The following is a 22,773-nucleotide window of genomic DNA, read 5'->3' on the forward strand; positions in this document are numbered from 1 at the left end:
CATAAGGCAAGATGGAAAAATCATCTCTAAATTATACAGACAATGAAAGGAGACAAAAAACAAGCCCGACTACTAGAATTAAGAAAGTTATTTTCCTATGGACTTGCGCCTCATGATTTGCTTCCCGGCGCCTCGCGCTGTGAGGTCCCCAACAGGAGCCCTCCCCGGCCAGGGTCATCCCAACGGCGGTGGCTGTCATGTGGATTCTCTGAAGTATCATAAGGAGCAAGCCCACATTGCAGCTTTGCTCCCAGTGGAGGTGGTACCAGGCAGATGGATGCAGCCCTGTGACTAAGGCATTAAGCATTTAGTATCAGATACCACTCTTCCCTGCCCAGCCGTGTCCCAGCATCACCAAAACAGCCTGGAACCAGCCAGTGAATTCAAAAGCTGACCTTGCTCTGAGCATGAGAGAGGAGGGGGGTGCTGTATGACAAACAGAAGATGCTCAGGATGTGCAGCCTGGGAGCTGCAAGGTCTCTGGGTCAGAGTCATCACAGAAAGCCCTCTCAGAAGGTATGTGGGATGGCCTGGTGTTTGGAGGGTTTATCTGAAATAGGTAACTAGCACTAGACATTCCCCACCTTCTTTTTTAATCACATTTTAACTTAAGGACCTCAACAGCTTGTGAACATTTCACATATAAAAAAAGCTGTCCCCAACTATGACAACTGGGTTGTAACTGCCATTTGTGAGCTCACGGCCAAATAAATTTTTTCCCTATTTTTACAACCTAACGTAGTTTGAAACGTCAAAAACTCCAGTTTTTGACTGTCAGGCCACTCCAAGTATTTTAAGTAGAGTTCCAATGACGAGACTTTATAAATCTTTATGAAAATGTATGCACGCTTTGCCATGGTGTCCACAGGCCAACTTCTACCAAAAACCCAACATCGTCAGGACAGACATCCCTCCTTTTGGCTGGGGTTGTGGCAGGAACATGCCAGACCTCATGGCTCAGCTTCAGAATAAGGAAGCTGCACATGTGGTTTTGGGCTCTCAAGACATAAAAACTAAAGGTGGGACACCTGGGTGCCCTGACTAGAAGCCGTCGTAAAGCCTCCTTTGAATGGCTCATGGATTGTATCTTAAACATGACCCATGGGCCTAAGCTCGCCCAAACCATGACCCATCCCTAAGCTCACCCAAACTGCAACCCAAAGCTCGCTGCCGGCAGAGGTAGGTCCGTGGAGCTGCAGGCAAGCGTGCCCCCGCCAGCCGGTCTCTCCAGCAGCGCCAACACAGCAGCTCCCGTTACCGCAAAGCGAGCCAGAAGAAAGCATCCCGCACGCCATGCCCTGCTCAGCCACCGCCTCTGCACACAGAGCCGGGGGAAGCAGAGGCAATGCACTAACAGAAGACACTGAGACATGTCATCTACTGACCTCAAGCAGCACCTGTACATAAAAAAAAAAGTGGCCGGCCTGCTCCACAAATATGCATTAAAATAGATTTTGTAACCCAGACATCACCACTGCAGTGGAAGGAAGGAGGAGGACTGCAGGCAGCACAGGAGAAACTGCCTTCCCTGGCTTGCCACATTAATCTGCTTCTGCTTTCTTCTCATGGGAATGTTCCATGGAAAGAACGATGCAAACAAAGTTTGAACACTGGGAGCTATTGATACCTGCTGCTAAGTGTGGTTTCTGAGGAAAGCGAGGAAATCTGAAGAATTTTTCCAGTTGCCAGTGGAATTTTTATGCCTATCACAGCCCATTGCCACAGCAAGCACAAGAGACCCAAACTACTTCTGATTTCTCTTCAATTCCACCCATATTTCATGACGCGCCGCAGCTTTATTTTTTTGCCTGCTGTGTTCTTACCTTGGAAAGAAGTTTCACTCACATTCATGGCAACCCTGGAAAGCCTTTGCCTTTTTAAGCTGACCACTTTCCATCGCACAGAAAAATAAATCCAAACGCACCAAGGCAGCCAAAGCCATTTATCAGGCTAAGTGGAAACCGTAAATTTATGCTAACTGGAATCTGATGGAAACCAATTGGGATCCTCCTCCTCCTCCAGGCTCAGGTCTGGCAGGAAAGTCAAACATTTTATTGCCTTCTTTATGCCTTACTTACAAGTCAGCAGAGCCAAGAAGGGACTGCTCCCTTTGAAGCGATGCTGGTGGGGTTGCATGGGAGGCTCGCTGACTCGAGTTCAAGCTCAGCAGACAGAAGCATGCACCCCCCACAAATGCAGATTAGACTTCTCTATTCCTAGCAAATTTATCACATTTAACAAACATCCTCTTTTCAATACATCCATTATTTGAATTAGCACATGGCAGATTAGGTTAACAAGCTTAATTTGTCAAGTAAATCTAATCATATTGCCTCCTTCAGGAGTGAACGTGAGTAGTGTTTGGCTTTTGTGCTATTTCAATACTGCCCAGAGAGGGGAAAAAAACATTAAAAGTTGGCCTTAATTGAGCTGGCAGAATTTACACCCGGAACAATTACGATCAGACACTGCAAAAAAACAGTGGGAGCAAAGGTGCAACAAGGAATTAAGCACTACCTAAAGAAGTTACTGAAATTTTATTTCTGGCCACTGATTAGGGCTGGGGGGTACCTGAGCAAAAGGTACCTTACTCCTGCTATATGACTGCATATGTAAAGAAGTAACACCCAGGAACTGATGTCCTATCCAAAAAATCCCCCCCCAAAACAACACACCAATTCCTAAATCCAACACCCTTGCTCTGATTAGAAATCCCAGCCTCTGTAGCTGTCACGGGTATTTAAACCAAACACAGAAATACATATATATATAAAAAAAAAGAGCAATCCTATTTGGAGAAAGTAAAACCGAGTCTGCAGAGGATTAAGTCTAGCCCAACAGCTCTGCAGCTCGACAATATTTTCCAAATCAATAGCAGCTCCCTTCGATCACAGAGAATTGTTAAAATACATATGTTCACTCCCTACAGCTGTAATTTTGGTGACCTTCATCATTGTCATCCACACCCCAGGTGGGGATTAGGAGAACTCCTGGCTTTGGAAGCTCTGTTGATGGAGCTCTCTGCTGCAGCTGACTCAGGCACCACCCTGCCACTCCAGAAAACCCAATTACCTGCCTACATCTGACATTTTCACCCGAGTCCTCAGAGGGCCAGCCTCTTTAGCATGTGTTTATGGTGCAGACAAGCTTTGGAAGCAGAAATCCTCCCTTTTGCAGGTGAGATGCTGTGCTTTGAGAGCTGTGTCCTGGATCTGACACTCCACTCTGAAGTCTGGGACAGTCCCGGAAGTCCCACCACCTCCCCTGCGGAATACCTTTAACAATTAAGAAAGCACATATTAAAGCTTATCAAAGCAGACTTGCTAGCAGAACTTGTGGGTTTGGTCTCATCCCAGAAAGGGCAGTATTTACAGTCAAAAATATGAGCAATAAAATGCATGCGATGAACCCCAAACCCCTTCCCTACAGCTGGGGCATCACAGCCCAGCTCACTTCCTGCACCTCCCTCCGCCGGTGACTTCCCTCCTGCAGGCTGTGGAGGTGTTACCCCCTGAAAACGCCTTTCCTTTCTTTATCTTGGGCTCCTTTAGCAGAATCCTTTCCCTGTCACCCTGAGCTTCCCTCCCCTCATGGGATGGTGCTGTTGGGCCTCTGATCCTCGCCTGGCCCTTCAGCGGAGGTGGAAACTCCCCATCTCATTGCCTAGCCACGTCCTGGCATCAGACAGGCACCGAAGGAGGTTTGTTTTCTCGGTAATTAGTTGTCACTAACCTGGTAACCTTGATTAAAAAAAAAAAAATAAATTTAGGTTTCTCACCCAAACCACAGCTTGCCTTTAAGATGCTTAAAAAAAAAAATCCTCTGTTGTTTTGTTCATTTTATCAAGTAAAACCACCAGTTCAGGATTTTAAGCAGGGCTTTCCAGTAGCATCCCAGTTTGTTGGCTTTGCAGGTTTAGCACTGGATGGGGCTCCCTCTCTTTTCAACTCACCAAACAACAACAACAAAAAATATGTTTTAAACAGGGATTTTTAGATGTTTTTATTTTTATTTGGGGGGATTTATTTTTATGTTTTAAACCTTTTTTTTTTTTCTGAAAAGTCCATCCTTGCCAGCTCCCTCTCCTGCTGTCAGCTGGCCCTTTGGACCTAACAAATGGTGGATTTGGGAAAGAAAAAAAAAAAGAAACAAAAAGAAACAACCCAGCGCAGCCCTTTGCGCCTGGCCCGGCATTCCAACTCTCTGCTCCCGGCTCCACCAAGTCTGATTTAGTAGCACTGCTGGGAGCTATTAGTTTACGAAAGAACCAGCACGCCCACCCAAGCTCAGGCGACTGCAAGAGGCTCCTCTTACACCGCTGCCATGTGCCTTTCATTCTGCCCAGAGAAGTCGGAAAGGTTGCGGTTTCGCTTAGGGCGGGAAGCCAAGGAGAAACCAGCAGAGCGGCAAGCGAGGAGAGCTCGGAGGTCAGGCTGAGAAGGGCTGGATTTCATCCACACCCCAGTGCTGCCGCATGAGAAAGCATTAATTAATGGGATGCTTATTAAGAGAGTTCAGCCTCCATCCAGATCTTCCTTTTATCCTGCCTGTTGCTCCTTGTTTCCACATCCTGTAACCACTCCTCCCTTTCTTTCTATATCCTTTTTCCCTTTCCTCTACCACACTTTAATCTCTTTTTTTGCCTTGCTTCTGCTTCCCTCCTCCACTCTCTGCTTCCACCATCTCCCAGTCCCTCGCCTGCCTCCATCCCTTCCCTGACAGCACAAAGAAGCCTCAGCATCCCCAAGTCGGTTCCAAAGATCAGCATGGTCATGCCCCAAACCATTTCAAGCACACAGCATCTGCCAAGCTCAGCCACCTGCCTGGGTGTGTGCTACCTGCCTCTGCTACCTACCCAGAAATAAAGCATGCAACAGCCTCCAAAAAGCACCTGGCATGGGGGGCCAGGCGGCTGCTGTCTGTGCGCCGCTGCCTCTTCCCGCAGCGACCTGCGGGCACGCTTGTCTTGGTGCTGGGAGAAGGAAGGTAAAGCATACGGCTCGCTAGCCACAGCCTCATGCTGCATCAGCGCTACAAGGCAGAGAGAGCAGCTGGCTGCCGCTGGGAGCCCCCAGCCCCTGAGCCAGGCCCCCAGCCCCACGTGGGATGAGGCTCGCGAGCTGCTGCTGCACGAAATGCAGAAGAGCAAAGCGTTAAACATGGAATGGGAAAACCAACAGACCAACAGCTAGTGTGGGTTATGCATCCCACCAGATCTCCTCTTGGAGGGAGAAATAACAGCAAGATTAAATTATTTGGGTGGTAACATACAAAGTCATCTAATAGCTGCCAGAATTTGGCCAGCTCATTATCCAAAAAGGCCTGTTTTGGATGTAGGGTAGAGTTAACCCCCCAAAACCAAACATCAGCTCTATGGTAGGAAAGGCAAGGAGAAACCAAAGGAGAAAACAATGAAGCACCATTTTAGAGTCATTAGGGTTTCGATATTCTCCAACTGGTTTCTGTTAGGACTGCATCCATATCTGGGTGCCTAAAGAAAAGGGGAATAATATAAAGGGAAAGACTCATTTCCAGAGGTGCAGCGCAACCAGCAGGTTCCCTCCTGTGCCTCTGCACTTCCACTACCTCTGGGGTGTTTGGACACAGGTCAAGGAGGACCAGGCGCAATGAACAAGGACCTGAAGTTTTATTACCTTCATCTTCTGTCAGAAGCAGAGCCTGTTTGCAGATTTACAGCTCCTGTCAACAGGAAGTTCATGTTTACAAGTTTCCAGGAAAAAAAGACAGCATTCCTGTCCTATGCAATAGCTCGGTGGGGATGCTGTCTCACGTGGGAGTTCTCAGATTGGTATGTTAGACAGGAACAAGTTTTAGCCATGTAAAACATCCAGACAAAAAGATAAAGCTATGAAAAAAATTGAAGGCCAGAAGGAAAAAAATAATTCAGCAATTTGGTGGAAAATACACAGCAAGACAGCATAGCCACGTCTGGAAAAACTTTTTTAGCATCTGGGATTCACACACACTTCAAAGAAACAGAAGAATTTTATGAGGATGAAAAACTATATTCAGGCGCTAACATGAATTTTTCTCCTCTGGTCCAATTCCCTCATCATTCCCATTACTGTCCCTCCAAGGGTCAGCAGCCAAGCTCGGCCCACACTCACACCGGGGTGACCCCTTCCCTCCCAACAAGCGCACACGTGGGACCGCAGTGGTGGCTGGTGAGGCTACTGCATCTGCCAGGATCCACCAGGATCCATCGTCCCCCCAAGCTCAGCCCCAGATCAAGCCCCCTCCTCTCCACAGCCACCAGCAACCGGAGAGGTTTGAGTGACGGCGACACCACGGCCCATCACCGGACGGCGCAGGTAGCGGCGGCTCACCTTAACCCCCGCGCAGAGCTGTGCCAGCTGCAGAGCAGACCTCTGGCAGCCTCAGAGCCTTCCGGAAAGGGAAGTGCAGAAAGCTGGCTTGTACGAAGGCGTTCCAGCACCCTGCGCATCAACGCAGACGGTGTTAGTGCAGCAGCTGGTACGCTGCAAATTCACACCCGAACGTCGCAGCAACTTCCCCGTGCGGAAAAGCCATGTTGTTACAGTAAAACTTCAAATGCTAAACCTCGAGTTGAGGATACCACTTATTGCGTTCAGCAAGCAGGAGGTCTGGGCAGAAACAGCCCCACCCTGTGAAACCTGGACTTTAAATCTTCCCATTCCATATGGTTATTAAAAAAAAAAACCCAAATGAAATAAAAAACCCAACCCTCTTTCAAAAATTACACAAAACAAGTAGACATCAGGACAGCCAAAGGTCAAGCAGCCAGCACTCTACCAGGATGCCAAAGAACCATATTAAAATCAGTAAATATTTATTTAAGCCATGTTGTACAGTTTAGTAAATACAATTACAGAACGCCTAGGGTGGTTTCTGATCTCCTGAGCACCTATTGGTCCCAGGGAAAGTTTCTGTCTTGACAAATGGACATTTTCCGACAGAAGAATGATTTGATCAGAAGATTCTTCTGAAACAAACTCATTCAACAAAACACAACAGGTACAGAAAATCAGGTCTCAAAAAAAAAAAAAATACAGCCAGCTTCTCCCAAGAGAAACAGCTGAAGAAAACCAGGCTGACAAAGCACACAACCCACCCACCGTTAAAAACTTTCAGGATGTAACATGTGGAAGCTCAAGACCAACCCAGCTAAAGAGGTCCATAATTGCTGGAGGCAGCAGCTCCCTCCAGCACCACCACGTCTGTACCCGACACGTTCAGCTGTAGCTGCCCTCAGCACAAATTCAGGCTGACCCACCTCACCCACAGATGCACATCTCCGCTCACTCCCTGGCTATCCGAGCTCTTTCCATATCAACCCAACACCACCGACAACAAAATTCCCAATGGAGTCAGAGAGACAGGGAGGAGAGAGTCACGCAAAGTTCCCAACACTTTTTTTTCCATCCAAAGTGCTTCGGAAGAAACACAACATTACCAAGGAGCTGCCTGCCCTGGATCCAAGCATTGCACATCCTGGTGACACCATCCCCACCCAAAGGGACAGATGCCATCAGATCCCTTATCATTTCTACGTGGAAGAAAGGGGGACCCGCTCATGCTTTGTGCTCCCTGCAGCAGTGGAGCAAGCAGAGCAAGCGCCCAGCACCCCCTGCCTCTGCCCGCTCCCACAGACCTGGGAAAACACCTGAGACAGTACAAAGGATTTTCCAATAGACTGAAAGGAGTAGTTGGTGAGAGCATCACATCAGAGAAGTCAGGGGTCTTCCACCCCACGCACCGGACGTACGTGTTCAGACAACCGTCAAGAGGTAGAAGAAGTCAAGTGTCTGTATGTTGAAGTTCACTAACATGCACATAGGGGAAAGAGGAAGAAGCCAAAAATTACCTTCAATCCAAAACTCAGATTTACTAAACTTGAAACTTCAACAGCTGCCAAAATCTTGATTTTCTACACCACGAGTTATATACATATAAAGTAGATCTTGGGGAAAGAATAAGAAAGAAACATCTTAATTTAAAAAAAAAAAAAAACAAAAAACCTGAGTAGGAGATGAAAAGACATGTTCATCAGCAAAGCTGCTGCAAAGTGGGGTTAGATTTGCTGGCCCAGGCAGTTAAAAGGCAGCGTTCTGGAAACAGCTGATTTGATTTGGCTGTGTTGCTACTGAGAGAAAAAAAAAAAAATAAAACCAGCTCAAGCATACATTTTTACTTCCTCTTCATTTCATTAATCCTGCCCAGAGCCATCGGTGAGGTGAAGCCGTGGTTATCGCCAGCGATTCTGCTTCGGGGTGCACTCTGCCCAGGTGAACTAACACGTTGTGGGGCTGCTTTTAACTTTTCCCAGCTGTGTTTTGCTGACGGTCCTGAACGTCTCCACCTGTTTCTGCAGATGGAGCAGCTGCAGTTAAAGGCAAACACCTGGCCTGCCACAGCCCTGCCCTGCGTTGCAGGGGGAGATTAGAGTTACAGCAGCTCCTGGCCTACTTAAGGCCATATCAGTATTTGGATTATAAATGCTGCGTTCATGGTCAATAACCTGGCTGCTTTGAGCCCAAGTAACCTGAAACACTGCATGCTGACTTTTGGGTTCCACACGACTCATTCATGTACAGTCAATGACCATGGTCAGCTTTCCATTGACGGGCCACCAAAAAAACCCCTGAAGGGATGGAGGAAGATGGGTGGCAGACACACCAGCAGTCCTACTCTGGGCTGTAGACCACTATCAAATACCCCAACGATTGTATAGTTACAACCAGTTGCACACCTCACACAACAGCTTCGGGCTGCACAAACCCAACTGGGGCTGCTGGTGGGACTCAGCCCATGGCAGGCGCAACCATGGGCGTGCTGCAGCTTCTCCAGCACCACTGCAGCCAAGCCCAGCCATCACGATGTGTTCCTGGCAGCAAGGCTCGCCGGATGCTCTGCTCGGCGCAGGGGAAAGCAGACCACATGTGCTGTTAGCTGCTCACGTTTGACCTGGTGCTCCAAGCCGTAGCCTGAGTACTTTGGATTTTGCTTCTCTGCAGCTCTAGAAAAATAGATGACAAATACAATACATATCCTCTAAGGAATGCCATTATGAGCAGAGCAAGAGAAGTACTAAAACAATTTTCGGGGGGATTTTTACAGCAGCCATTTCAAATAACACCTCTCTTCAAATTAATACTGCAGCCTGAGCAGGCAGCAGCGTCCAAGAGTTCATTCTTCTTCTTACAGCTAAAGAGCAGTGTAATACATCTACCTGATTAGCAGTGCTGCTTCAGCATTCTTTTCACCACTTTCCTGCAAGTCCTTGCTCAGTTATGACAATATTTATACTGGGAACACAAGAATGTGCAACTCTGTGACTACAAACTGTAGAATCAGAGAGTGCACTTAAAAAAAAACCAAACAAAACCACTTCCCAGTAGGCTCCAAATGTCTGGACACTTCAGCATCAGTAAAAGAAGCTGTCTGTTACTTAGCAGTGATTATTAGATGACTTGAACCTAATTCAGAATCGTAGTCATACAGGAAAAAAACCACCATGAGATGTAATAAACTTTTGGAAGAAAGGAGATAATCTGAGGACAAAAATTAGATCTTGCAATTACAAACTGACAGGAATTAGTTCAAGAAAGCCTGTGGGGTCAACTTGTATTTGCAGATTAAAAGGTTTTCCTGCCTCCTTGTTTTGGCATGTGGAAAAGCTCCAAATTCACCCTCTAAGGTTCACACTAATGACAGAGGCTGTTTAACGCCAGAAGTCTCAAAATGGGGTGTTTGAACGATAAGCAGCAGCACTGGAGGTGCAGCCCACTAACATTTTTCCACGTGTTCAAGAGTCGAGTCCAATCAAACCAACATTTGTAAAAGCTCCTCTTGGGTCCCATTGCCAAAGACCTACACCCTGTGTCTCCTGGGTACTCAGCCTCCCACTTGCCTCAGCCATTTCATGATACAGCTCTGCAGGCAGGAGAAGTTTACTCCAAAAATGGAGTGTGGCTGTCTTCTTGACCCATGCAGAACGGCTAATCCCAGAGGAATAATCCTGCTTTAATGAGGAAACAATAGGACCTTTGATAAAGCATACAAATTTTTAAAAAGTCCAACTAAAACATTCCCTAGTCTCTGGGACTGGATGACGGACCTCTAAAATGAATTTTGTATGTGCCTGTCTCAAACCATGTAATGCAACATGAGGCAGGGAGAGCAGACTGCTCGCTCTTGTTTGCAAGACACCGTAAAATCTGTAACAGCACTGGAGGCAAATTTCCCATGCCAACTGACATCTGCATGCTGCCCCTTCAACAAAACGCCGCATCCTCTCGCCTGCCGGAGGAGCCACCATCTCCAGCTCATCCAGCTCCATCTCTTCAACTCATGGCACACCTCCTGCGTGCCGAAAACGGAACCACCTGTGGTATAGCAGACCTGTCCCCAAGAAAGCGGGCCAAAACCACCAGCTGATTTCATACAGCCCGACAAAGAGCTGTGGGACGGCAGGAACTTTGTCAGAGCCAACCTGGGCTGCAGCTGAGCTGATGATCTCCAAGCTGAACCTTCAAGCCTCCGTAAAATGGAGAATCAGTGCCAGGTTTTGCGCTTTAAAAAACAATTAGATTTTAAAACAATTCCTCATTACAACTTAGGTGTAGAAATCCACTCAATGTTCATTGTGCAGAAATCCTCAGACACTTGTTTTCTGACCTGACGAGACCTTCCTCCGGCACCAGAGCAGAACCCAATGAATTGATATTTCAACACTTTCTTTTACCCTCAAATATAAACATAAAACTGCTGAGAAAAAACAGTGATGCTCTGACCTGACACAACCAGTCATGTCAAGGGATAATTCCTGCGCTGTATCAGTGACTGGAATTACCAGAGCTTTGCCAACAGCTTAATGAGATGGAAATTCATGCTCCCACTGCCAGATATGTTTGTCAGGGTCTAAACTATTTGGATGCCCCGAATATTTTGCTTCTGTGTTATAAAACAGGTGTGAAGAGGTGCATCTCCATTCACGGAGCTGCCGCTCGGGGAAGCACAGCCATTCGGACAGTACTGTCAGGGACGGATTTAAATTCCTGGCCTGCCAAGTGGACGCAGGCAGATCTGTCTGTTGGGTTGTCCTCATCCTGGTTGTTCCCGCTGATCGACAGACTCACCCCATGTTGGAGAAGCAGAGTCAGCAGAGACAGGAATACTGCACGTGGTCACCTGAAAAAGCCCATGCACGCCGCTGCTTCTGGTCCCATCTGGGGTTTTTTGCTTTTCTTTGGGGCTGTCTGGAGAAGCAGCATCACCCTGGCCTTCAGACTGGGACAACCAGCAACGGCTGTAGAAACCCTGCATAAAGGAGCGCAAAAAGCAAATTGCTGCAAAATTCTGCCGAGGGAGGCTTTGAGCAGGGCAGCGAGGGGCGGTGGGTACGTTTAGGGAGGCACCGAGGTACCGCTGCAGCCCAGTGGCACAGCGCGGGGGGTGCCCCTCTGGTGGCTGTTCCTAACAAGGTTTGCTCACAGGTCACTCAGTGTAGGAAATAACAATGGGCTTTCACCAAACGGGGCTCTCAGAGCCTGGATGGTGGCAGGGTCACACCTGCCCAGAGTCCACCTGAAGCAGGACCAGCTCCGTGCGGTGCTGCCAGGTTCTCCAGGGCTTCCTGGGCCACCTGACACCACCAAGAGCACTGGCAGGACAGTAGAATTGCAGCACTGGTGGGAACTGAGGCAATCCTTATCGACACATGCAAAAGGGAAAACAGAGATCCTATGCCAACCAAACTATCTTGCGTGATATCTGTGAGACTGAAGGCAAGAGTTTCTGCACGGTCGAGATCCTGGTCTCTGATGGTTTGCTCAGCTGCCCATACACCATCAGAAAAGTCATCAGCACTGACGGAGGGTCAAGGAGATGTGGTAAACAATATTCAGGAGTAGTGACTAAGTCTACAAATGCCATCTTTGGGAGCATATTTTACCATTAAAATATAACAGATTTCATTCCATTAACTATATCAAACTTCGCTTTCTTAATTATGAGGTACAGGGCTCAAGGGAAACTGCTGTAACTACTACATGGGAGGTAAAACCTGATGAACACAGTAGCTACAGTGACTGAAGACTTAGCATTTAAATAAAACTGGTAGCAGGCAAATCAAGAAACATCTAAAAATTATCTGCTCAACAGTTTGTGTGCTCTAACAGTTGTTTACCCATTCACATACACAAAGAGGTTTTATTTTTCCTCTTGCTAAAATCAATACTACACAGGGGAAAAAAAAAAAGGTTTGTTCAGTGAGATGAGTATATTCAAGTAGAAAAAGGATGAAGAAGTGCTTGTGAACATTTTAGGAACACCACAGTGCAAAACCAGTGCAAGGCCAAGTGGGTGCTGTTAGATACAGGCAGCTCAGATGCCAATGCTGAAATCAAAGTGGGTACAGGTCACCTCTGCTGCTCCCTTTGCAAGGTTCACAGGCTTTCCAAAAGAGGGGTATCTGCTGCTGCCCAATATTTTTCCTAAGAAGGTTCCATCATATTAACTTCCAGGTGCCCAGCATACCTAGATAGAGAGGCAGACCACGCTTGCACAGAAAAAAATAATCCCCCTAGGGATAAAAAATGGCACTGACCAGTGTAGTCTGAAATGTGGAGATGCAGGTGGACTAAGGGCAGTATTCTGGAGTCAGGTATTTTGCAGCAGAGTAAAGAAACAGTAATAAATGGATGCAGACAATCCACCAAAATTGTGTGATGCTGATTCACAGCCCCTGATACCCCACAGTCAGATTTACAAGCTCTATGAACAAGCCACTGTCTTCATCTCTAAATTCTTAGCCCTGCTTTCTGAGTACACCTTTACAGGTGAGGGCTGGCTTGGCTGGAGAAATGGATGCATGGATGACAGCAGAGACCAGGGACAGGATCCGACCCTGCCCCTGTGCTTCTCCATCCCACAGCTCTGAATGGTTTCATATCCACAGAGGTCCCAGGGATGCTCTGCCAGATCTGTTAAACTGGTTTGCTTCATGATTGCCACAAATTTGCTGTGGTTTTTTTTTTCTGGAAACCATCCTCCAGATTGCTGCCTTTTTTCTCAACCTTTAAGCAGGTCTCCTGGCAAAAGTATTTGTTCCTGGGAAGCAGATGGCTCTACGGTGAGGACATCAAGTTTAATACAACTTCCATCCATGAAGGGAGAGGAAGAGAGTAGAGAATGCACAGAGGACAGAAACCTGGATGCATCAGCTTGTACATGCACCCAACTGTGGCACAAGCTCTGATATATCCTCAAGTACCTGCCCAGGCTCAAACAGGAGGGGGGTGTTTATGCTGACACAAGTGATCTCAAGCTATGCTTGAAGGCTTTTCAGTGCTGCCTGATCTGCGACGGTTTAGGAGTGGCAATGCATCTCTGAAAGAACGTTCCTGAAGACGACAGTTTCTCAGCACAACGTAAAGTACGGCAAGTAAAGTACGGCATGTATCGTTACTCACCATGGGAAGGTGATCCATTAGCATCTGTAGTGCGAAGAGGGAAGCAAACAGCAGAAGGAAAGCAAAGTGCTAGATGAATTTCTGGCTAGAATTAGCTACTTTAAATCTTTGCTTGAACACGGGCTGCGTGCTGCAGAATGCCACGCTCGCCTCACGAAAGGAAAATGGGCACAAGGCTTCCATCCAACTCGGATTTAATGGCAGAGAAGATAGATACGCTCGTTGAGAAAAAAATCCCAATTGTTGATTTCTATTTTGCCTGGCGATGGAGCACACTATTCCTCCTTCCTTCCTGCCAAAAGTGGTGGAAGTACGACGTACTTTAATTACAGCAGCTCATCCCAGAAATGGCTCCATTTCAAACTACGCAGGAGATGCACAAGTGGGGAGTGGCTCCCTGATGAATGTTTAACCTGCCTTCAGACCTCTGGATGAAAAGCTGCTCTCCAAAATAAACCACCGCCGTTTGCTTCCAATACCTGTCCAGTTTGTCACCCCTTTGCCTGCCTAACCCTGCTAGCACCTCCATGCGATGGCTGACAAATCCAGGGCAGCACAGCCCCGGCACGGCAGCCGCGGGCGGAAGCTGCCATCCTATAAAGGTGCTCAGCTCGATCCAGGCTTTTTTTTTCTTGAACTGATGGCTCTCTGACTCCTCAGAAAAACTGGCTAACATTTGCCTGCGACAACCCTGCACCCCTCTAAATACACAGCCTGGGTTTTGCAGTACGCCTGGAAGTGTTCAGTATTCTGATTATCGGTAGAACAGCCACAATTATCCAAATAAAACTATTACTATATTGGGCCTTAGATCATAAATAGAACTTAATGGATTTTATTACATCCCAGGAAGCAAGAGCTACAGAAGGAGAAGTATTGCTAAGAGTGCATTGCTAGTACCTATCAATTTCTCCTAAACACTCAGCACTTAAGAAATACCCAAAGAAACACACTGCTCCCACAGCATAACTATTTCAAATTCCCCTCTGAGCTCTTCCCTTTTAGCCAACTCGCATGGTACATTTTAGCAGCTGAAAATTAAAGGATCACAATATTGAGCCTTCAGGTATCAAGTTCACAATGGAAATAGCAGCTGACACAGAAAGGGCGCCGCTGAGCACGGCGGTAATAATTCTGTCGCCTCAGAGCTGGAAGCCGCTCCCTTGCACAAAATTTATTATTTAACTCAGTGAGAAATGAAAGAAAATGCTACAGCCATGGATTTATTCCTTACACAGCCTCTTTCAAATCATACTCCAAAACCAGAGCCACGCTAGCAGTGAGAGTCTTTAACTCAGGCTGCAGCATCCTCTTTAATCCAAATAACTCCCTTTCAGGTGCCAGTGAACGCAGTGTTGGTGATAGCCTAAGTAAGGGCTGCTTGTCCTTCAAGCCCATGCGTGGTCTTCTGCTGGAGCCCAGCCTCCAGAAGCCTTCACAGGAGGCAAATGCAACTAGATGCCCGGGATCTATCAGCAAGCAACAACAAATCTGGGACCTCACAGAGAAGGGCAAGAACAAGGAGGGCTTCTGCAGGGCCACAGGAAGCCAGCCAGATACGCCTGCTTCCCGTTTGCCCCTCCTCACGTCATCCAGGAAAAGCCATCTTGCCACCTCTGGGGACTCCCCACCTGGCCCTGCTCCGCGGTGACAGCCCAGGCCTGCTGTTATCTCCCAAACAGATGCATTTATTCTCTTGAGAACCTCCCACGTCTTATCTAGCTGGCAGTTTCCAAACGGCGAATGCCAAGTCCAGCTAAAACCACTTTAAGCTCTTTTAGGCAACTATTCCTGAAAGCGTTTCGGCTGGGGAACGAGGAAGGCAGAATGGCAGCCCTGCGGCAGGGTCTCCCCCCCTCGCCATCCTGCCGGGACGGGTATGGGAAACACCTCCCGCACCCTGCTCTGGTGCTGCTGTAAACAGGACCTGGCATGGGAATGGATGTACAGTTTACAAAGATCCCTTGCTTCAAGCAAATTTGCCTCTCAACACATGGCCAAACTCTCACGCAATAAATTAACTATTTGGCAGCCACTGAACTAGCACTGGAGCCAAACCAATTAGGGTTTAATGTGATCCCAATTTCCTATTTCTGAGACGGGGGTCGGGGAGGGGGGAGAAAAGGGGGAAGAGGAGGGAGGGAGAGCGAAGTAAATCCCCTCCTGGTTTATAAATCCTTGCCAATCATCCCAGATAAACCTGTCACCCACAGCTCTAAATCTGTATTTGCACTCGCATGCTCCAAGGGACGCAATGGGAAAAGGCGCATTGGACACAGCCAGCCTGACTCCCAACATGTGTTTTCCATACTTGGGAAATTCAATCATTTAAAAAATATTTACCAAGCTTTGTCTTTAATTAGAAAAACATGACGACGGATAAGGCGAGTTATTGTTTCTAAGCTAGAAATGTCAGAGATCCTAATGATGTCAGAAGATAAACCCCGTTACCAACCCACGTACATGCTGCCAGGGCAGCAAATGTTTCGAAGGTTTTTTTTTTTCATTTCCCCTCAAAGTTCAGCGCTTTACAGTCACAATTCATCAGTGGCTTCTTGGCCCCCACCAAACCTAATCAGGGAGGAGGAGGAGGGAAGAATCCTGCCGGCAGATCTGCTAGACAGGGTGTTCTAATGCAAAAGAGCTTGCACAGCGGGGGAAGGAACACGGGAGCCATTTGACTTCTTTGTTTTTTAACATCCTGACTACAGCACCTCCCCAGCACATGCAATTACCTGCCATCACCTAAGATAAGCAAATTAATCTCATCCGAACCTGGAAATGCCACAGGCTTAGATATCACCACCCTTTAAAAAAGTGTTAAATTAAGTTTCCACTTAACCAAGACCCACCAAAACGTTTGCTCCCAAGAAGACAGCCACAAAACATTGTATCCCACAGTACTCAGGTAAGAAAAGAAAACTGATTGTACTGAGAGTCAACAACTGCGAGTGTCCGGGAGCTCTGCCCGCCCAGGACAAAGTGCGACCATACAGATGTACCCCCACAGTACAGCCCCTCTTCCATCTTGTTTGTTCAGGCACCTCCAGCCAGATGCAAAGAGAATCTGCAGGCAGGATGCACAACTACTTAGAAGTATAAAGCAAGCATTTTTTGGCTAACAGACACAAGAGAGAGCTGGCATGTAATCAGTTATTAGGCTAAGCATTTGTGTGCTCACCACTCCTGATACAGCCTCTGAAGAGTCTTTGCCGGCCAGGCAGGGTCAGGGAGGGTCCCGGGATGGGCTCCCCAGCCCTGCCGAGCTGCTGTCCACCACCAGCCCAGGCCCAACAGTGCCAGCAACTGCTCGACCCAACCATCCCTTGCCAGTCCCTGGCCAAACCAGCCTACTCACACACACACCAACCACATACAGCCTCCCTGTTTTCCTTCCTTTAGGATTTTATACCTCCTTCTCCTCCCCCTGTTGCTCTCTGTCAGAAATTGTGTGATAAAAAGCAGGCAAAAGCCAGGCAGGAGTGTCCCAGGTGATATATTTGGAGGAACTGCTGCTACAGCAACTAGGTGCACCATTAGGAAGTAACAGAACTCCCAAGAGATCACATGGATTAAAAACTCAGGGATGTATTTAGTTCAGTGAGAAGCTGGTATTGATGTTAACAAACTGGTATGTCTATCGAGTCCACTTGGAGAAAAGCAGCTGTATTTCTGCAAACATTCACAAGGTATTTGCCCAATTACTTTATATCTGCAGGAAAAAAAGAAAAGGCTGGTGCTACACTTTCCATTCAAAACCATAGCTGTAATGAGAGAATTCTGTAATATTTCAAAAAGCTTCAAAGTGTCACCTATGGACCCAAAGTCAAGACAAGAGCATGCCATTTATCTCCTGAAAATATCCTTGTAACCCAAGGTTGAGGGCTATTATCAACTACTATCTTAAATACGAACATAAATCTACACTAGAGAAAATCCCTGCCTGAATAGTCTGATCCTTTAAACTATACCAAGACTGCAAAGCACGTCTTCGAGGCAAACGCGCAGATTTTGACCTCAAAGTGCAATCACCAGATAAGCTACCTGTGGAATTTAGTGCTTCTCTCTCTAGAAGAACATGAAATGGAGTAAAGAACGTTTTAGCTGAGCTCTGAGGTCAGGGCTGATTAACCTGGAGTGCACAAATACAGCCAAAACGTCCAGCAACACCTTCATAGCTGAATCAAACACGGGTGTGCACATACGTGGGGTGCGGCAGGGAGGGATGGGGAGGTGACAGGGACACAGGAGTTTTTTGCCCCAGACACTGGTGGGGCAAGTGCCTTCAGGAAGGTGGCTTTCTGTCTGGAAAATCTCCAGGTCAATCACCTATCCGGGCAGAAGCACTGCCTCCGGGACTTTCTGTATCAGAGGGGGAGAGATAGATTCACTCTCACTTGCGTAAGTTTTACAGCCACCTCCTTCTTCTGAAGTCAAAGAGGTTACCTCTGGTTCTCAAGAGCAAAAGGGAAACCTGAGCAGTCCTTCTCCCCTCTCCTGTTCCAGCAGTTTACGGCAACATCTCAAGGTAGCTGCGAAGCCTTGGCAGGTTAGGCTGTTGGAAATAGTACTCAGCTCACTATTCCACTCCAGTCCTGCTTCTAAGTCAGTCAGACTGGCAGTCTTGTCAACTACACAAGCTCTGTCTGAAGTGTGTGCTCTTTTCCATCCTCAGTGAAGCTGCAAATAAAAAAAAAAACTTTATCTTTTTTTCTGACTGCTTTAAAAAGTCAGTATATTTCACTCTCCCGAACCCTGGTGCAAGGGAAGAGTATTTTTTAAAGCATATGAATATCAAGACTAAATCCCTGAAAGATCCATTTTCATTTCTGCCCATTGGACATATCCATGTAAGAAGGCATGTTCATGAGAGTCAGTATGTGCCTTAAACTAATATGGAACATCCCAAAGTCTCAAAGCAGTCCCACATTCCTCCTTTCTTTCTGGATCATTAGTTCCACCCTGAGCACTGAATCACTTCTCTGTAATACCCAAAGAAATCAAGCCACCTCCTGACATTGCCAGTAACTGTATTTATAATACAGCAGAAATCACTGGGCTGATAACCAAGGCCATGCATGTAATTTGTGCTTATAAAAATTATGAGTCTACAGCTGATTATTCACTTTCTCAAGCCCAAAGGTAAAATCCAGCAGTGTTCGCAGGCAGGTGTGAGGTCCAGGAACTAAGTGATGTCTTGTGCCAGCATTCAGCCAGTTCAATAACTGGCGCTAACAGGACACCGCTACCTGCTCTATCTATAAAGCTGCTGAAGGCTAAAACGCATATTTATGTGCTTATCCTTATAAAACAGCTGTATGGCTCACTGGGGTTATCACTAGCACTTCATCAGTGGATGCTGAGCCACAGGCGTATTAAAGTTGCACAAGAAATGATGCTTTAGCTGCTGCTGAGTCATCTGAAGCATCTCAGGTGCTCGTCACCCTCCCTGGCCAGGGGCTACAGCCTTGCTGTACCTCCTGGCATAAGGCCAGTGCAATCGCTTCCTGACCCTGTTCTGTCAATGGGACCCAGATGAAAAGCCCTACTTTTATACATGGTTTAATATTGCAGAACCAAGCAGCTACACAAGACATTTATACATTACTGCCACGATCCAGAAAAACAAACAACTTGCTCCAGGTTGCATAAAGTGCAACAGCTGAGAGAGGAACTGGTTTCACATACCCACTCTGAAGCTATGGCTTTAGGCAGAAGATCGCCGTCTTCCTTAGCTTCAGTTATTTTTAAGTAGGATTTCAAAGCTCCGTCTCCTCCCAGTGCTCAGTCTAAGAGAAACAGGGAATCTGACCAGTCGCTCCATACACCATCAAGCTGCACCATGAGCAGACACACCGGGTGGGATTTGTTTCATCTAACTCCTTGCTGCCAAACCCCAAGCCAGTTATCCTGGACTCCCCTTGCAGTCAATGAAAAAGACCAGGCACCTCCAGCACATAATTCATCTCATCCAGAGAGAGGTGTCCAAGACTGGTGAGATGAATCATCCTCGGAAGCGCCTGCTCCTCTGCTGTGACTTCAAAGGGAGTTTGGAGAAAGGAGATTGGGCACAGAGGGCTGACCTCTGGGCAGCAAGGCAGATTATCTCACCCAAGCTCCTTCTATGGGGCCTTTTCTTCAAGGCAGGCAAAACGAAGAGCCCTCCCTGGCAGTGAGGTTAGGAGCCCATCAGTCAGGTACCAGGGTTCTGCAAACCCAGGCAGTCACTAACATGGCTTGCTCGCCGCTGTGCCCTCCTCCTGCCGCAGCCGCCCAGGCCACTGGCTGTTTCGAGTCCACACGCTCTGACAGACTAATATTTGTAAATGCCTTAACAGATAACAACCTCACTCCAAACATCTCCACACATTTTGAACTAAGCAGCACGATAAAGTATTACCCACCCTCTGCGATTTCTATCGGTTGGTAATTCCTTCTTCATACCAGGAATGCAGCTTTCAGGGTGGTTTCTACACTGGCGTCAGCCTCTATCTTTATATTGCTTCCCAATGAGCAATCACACTTCATTTTAAAATCCCCTCATTTCCTCTGAGCTTTGGGATGCACTTTTAAGTGCTCTTCTCCCTTCACTGAACTAGGACTTATCAACAGAGTCACCTCGAGGCCATGACCCAGCCCATGTGCAGATGGCCCATCCCAGCTGTCAGCCTGGCCGTCCCTTAACCCAGGGTCCGGCACCTCGCTCCTGCGCCCAGGATGGCTGGCAGGCCATTCCCGATTGCGGATACACAAATGATGCGCGCACGAGCACAGACGAGAAAAATTACCAGGAGGTTAATATGGTGAGAGGCGCATGCTAACCATCCACCCTGCTCCCTGGCAGCAGCAACGCGCTTCCCTGCTCTCCTGCCCACCTCTCCGCTTTCAGAGTGTGCAACTCTTCTGGAAACAAACCTTCTGTTTTGAGCAATTAATGAGAATGGAGCTCCAGCTATTCACCTTCCCAGTCCCAAGCAGCGGAGGATGCTGCAACAGGCCAGCTTCATGTGCACACACGCGCCCCGGCTCGCTGCCCATCTGGGTGCACTTTATGGGTCCGGCCGCCGCAGACCCCACCGGCCTGCTCCGGGGTGACCCGGGGGGTGCAGGCAGCAGCCCTGCCGCTGCCCGCCCTGCGCCGGGTCTCAAAACCCCATCCAGCCTGGAAGTTAAAGATGAACCCGGCCGGCCACCCCGCAGGGCTGCTCCTTTTGCAGGCGGGGGTGCCCGAGGCGGCTCCCGGCCCGGCTGCCTCACAAGTTGAGGGCGATGAACCGCACGCTAAGGAAAACACGCCAACCAAACGCATATATTAGACATTTTTATGTAGAAGCATGTGCAGCTGGAGGAGCCGAGCAGGGCGCAGCACCCCTCTCCGCGCCCCGCGGCCGGGCCGGGCAGGCCCGGGGGGTGCTGAGCCCGGCGGCGGGGCCGCCACCACCGCCGTTTCCCGCTCCGCGCCTCCGGTCCCGCCGCCGCCGCCCGAGGCCCGGCCAGGCCGAGGCGCCCCCGCCGCCGCCCGGCCCCGGCCCCGGCCCCGCCAGGCCCTTCGCCCCCGTCCGAGCGGCGCCGAGCGAGCCGGCGCCTCCCCCCAACCCCGCACCGCGGCTCTTACACTGGCAGCCGCCCGGGATCCCCACCATCGCCCGGCTCCTCGGCACCTCCTCCCGCTCCCCGCCGCGGCCCCACCGGCCCGGCCCGGCCCTTCGCCGTGACGCTACCGGGGGCGCGGCCTACCCGGCCCGCCCCGGCAAGGCCGGGGGCGGCTCGGCCTGCTGCCGGTTAGCGGAGCGGGAGGGCCGGTTTGGTCAGGGGCGACGCTTTGTTTATGAATTTAACTATTAATTTGAGCCTAACTGCGGTTTATGGCCTCCCCCAAACCATCTCCTGGACAAGCTGGAGACGTGGGCCTGTGAGAAACTCATGAGGTTGAACAAGGCCAGGTGCAAGGTGCTGCACCTGGGTTGGGGCAACCCCTGGTATCAATACAGCCTGGGGGGTGGAGGGATGGAGAGCAGCCCTGCAGAGGAGGACTTGGGCTTTCTGGTGGATGAAAAGCTGGACATGAGCCAACAATGTGCGCTCGCAGCCCAGAAAGCCAATGTTACCCTGGGCTGCATCAGAAGCAGCGTGGCCAGCGGGGCGAGGGAGGGGATTCTGCCCCTCTGCGCCGCTCTGGTGAGACCCCCCTGCAGCGCTGCGTCCAGCTCTGGAGCCCCCAGCACAGGAGGGACATGGACCTGTTGGAGCGGGTCCAGAGGGGGGCCACAAAAATGACCCGAGGGCTGGAGCACCTCTCCTGTGAGGCCAAGCTGAGAGAGTTGGGGCTGTTCAGCCTGGAGAAGAGAAGGCTGCGGGGAGACCTTATTGTGGCCTTTCAGTACTTAAAGGGGGACTATAGGAAGGATGGGGGAAACCTCTTTAGCAAGGCCTGTTGTGACAGGACAAGGGGTGACGTTTTTAAACTACTTAGACTGGACATAAGGAAAAATCTTTTACAATGAGGGTGGTGAAGTGCTGGAATGGGTTGCCCAGAGAGGTTGTGGAGGCCCCATCCCTGAAAACATTCAAGGTGAGGTTGGACAGGGCTCTGAGCAACCTGATCTAGTTAAAGATGTCCCTGCTCACTGCAGGGGGGTTGGACTAGGTGGCCTCTAAAGGTGCCTTCCGACCCAAACCATTCCATGATTCTAGGACCTCGCCTCCTCCCCCCACTCTGAGCTGAGGTCTTCCTGATAACAATACCTGAGGCCCTGGTGCTGGACTGCAGACTTTGTAACCCAAAGTGTCTGAGATGCCTCCTGGCACTTGCCACAGCCCAACCCCATGCCCAGAGGTGTTGGTTTTGGTGAGATGGCTAGGTTGACCCAGAGGGACATCCATTCCTGGAGATGATGTTTCAAGAGTTTCAGGACAAGTGGGCTGAAGAATCGTGCAGTGGTTTGGGTTGGAAGTTGGAAGTGACCTCTGAAGATCATCTAGTCCAACCCCAGGGGTATTTTGCACTAGATTAGGTTGCTCAAAGCCCTGTCCAACCTTCATGCCCCAATGATGGGGCATCCACAGCTTCTCTGGGCAACCGGTGTCTCACCACCCTTACTGTAAAAACTTTCTTCCTTATATCCAATCTAAACTCACACTCTTTCAGTTTAAAACCACTGTCCATTGTTCTGTCACTGCAAGCCTTGGTAAAAAGTCTCTCTCCACCATTCTTAGAAGCCTTTATCTATTCAAAGGCTGCAATAAGGAAGAATGGGGCTTTTCCCAAGGACAAGCTGACTCCATGGTCCTTCTTCTG

At 48.8% G+C, this 22,773-nt stretch overlaps 1 protein-coding gene across 3 annotated transcripts in view; it reads right to left on the bottom strand.

Moving 5' to 3' along the window:
• CBFA2T2 (CBFA2/RUNX1 partner transcriptional co-repressor 2) overlaps positions 1–21,210 on the bottom strand; it is a 66,710-nt gene extending 45,500 nt beyond the window's left edge. For 2 of the 3 annotated variants that reach the window (XM_075109181.1, XM_075109180.1), the window contains exon 1: positions 21,091–21,210. In XM_075109181.1, coding sequence (XP_074965282.1) covers positions 21,091–21,118 — 28 coding nt within the window. In that variant the 5' untranslated portion in view covers positions 21,119–21,210. Of the gene's footprint in view, positions 1–17,872; positions 18,156–21,090 lie in introns of all 3 variants that reach the window. The other variant, XM_075109182.1, reaches the window with a different exon arrangement.
• Between the last annotated feature and the right edge of the window lie 1,563 nt (positions 21,211–22,773).

Source organism: Phalacrocorax aristotelis, chromosome 13 (genome assembly GCF_949628215.1).
Source record: "Phalacrocorax aristotelis chromosome 13, bGulAri2.1, whole genome shotgun sequence".
Classification (NCBI taxonomy): domain Eukaryota; kingdom Metazoa; phylum Chordata; class Aves; order Suliformes; family Phalacrocoracidae; genus Phalacrocorax; species Phalacrocorax aristotelis.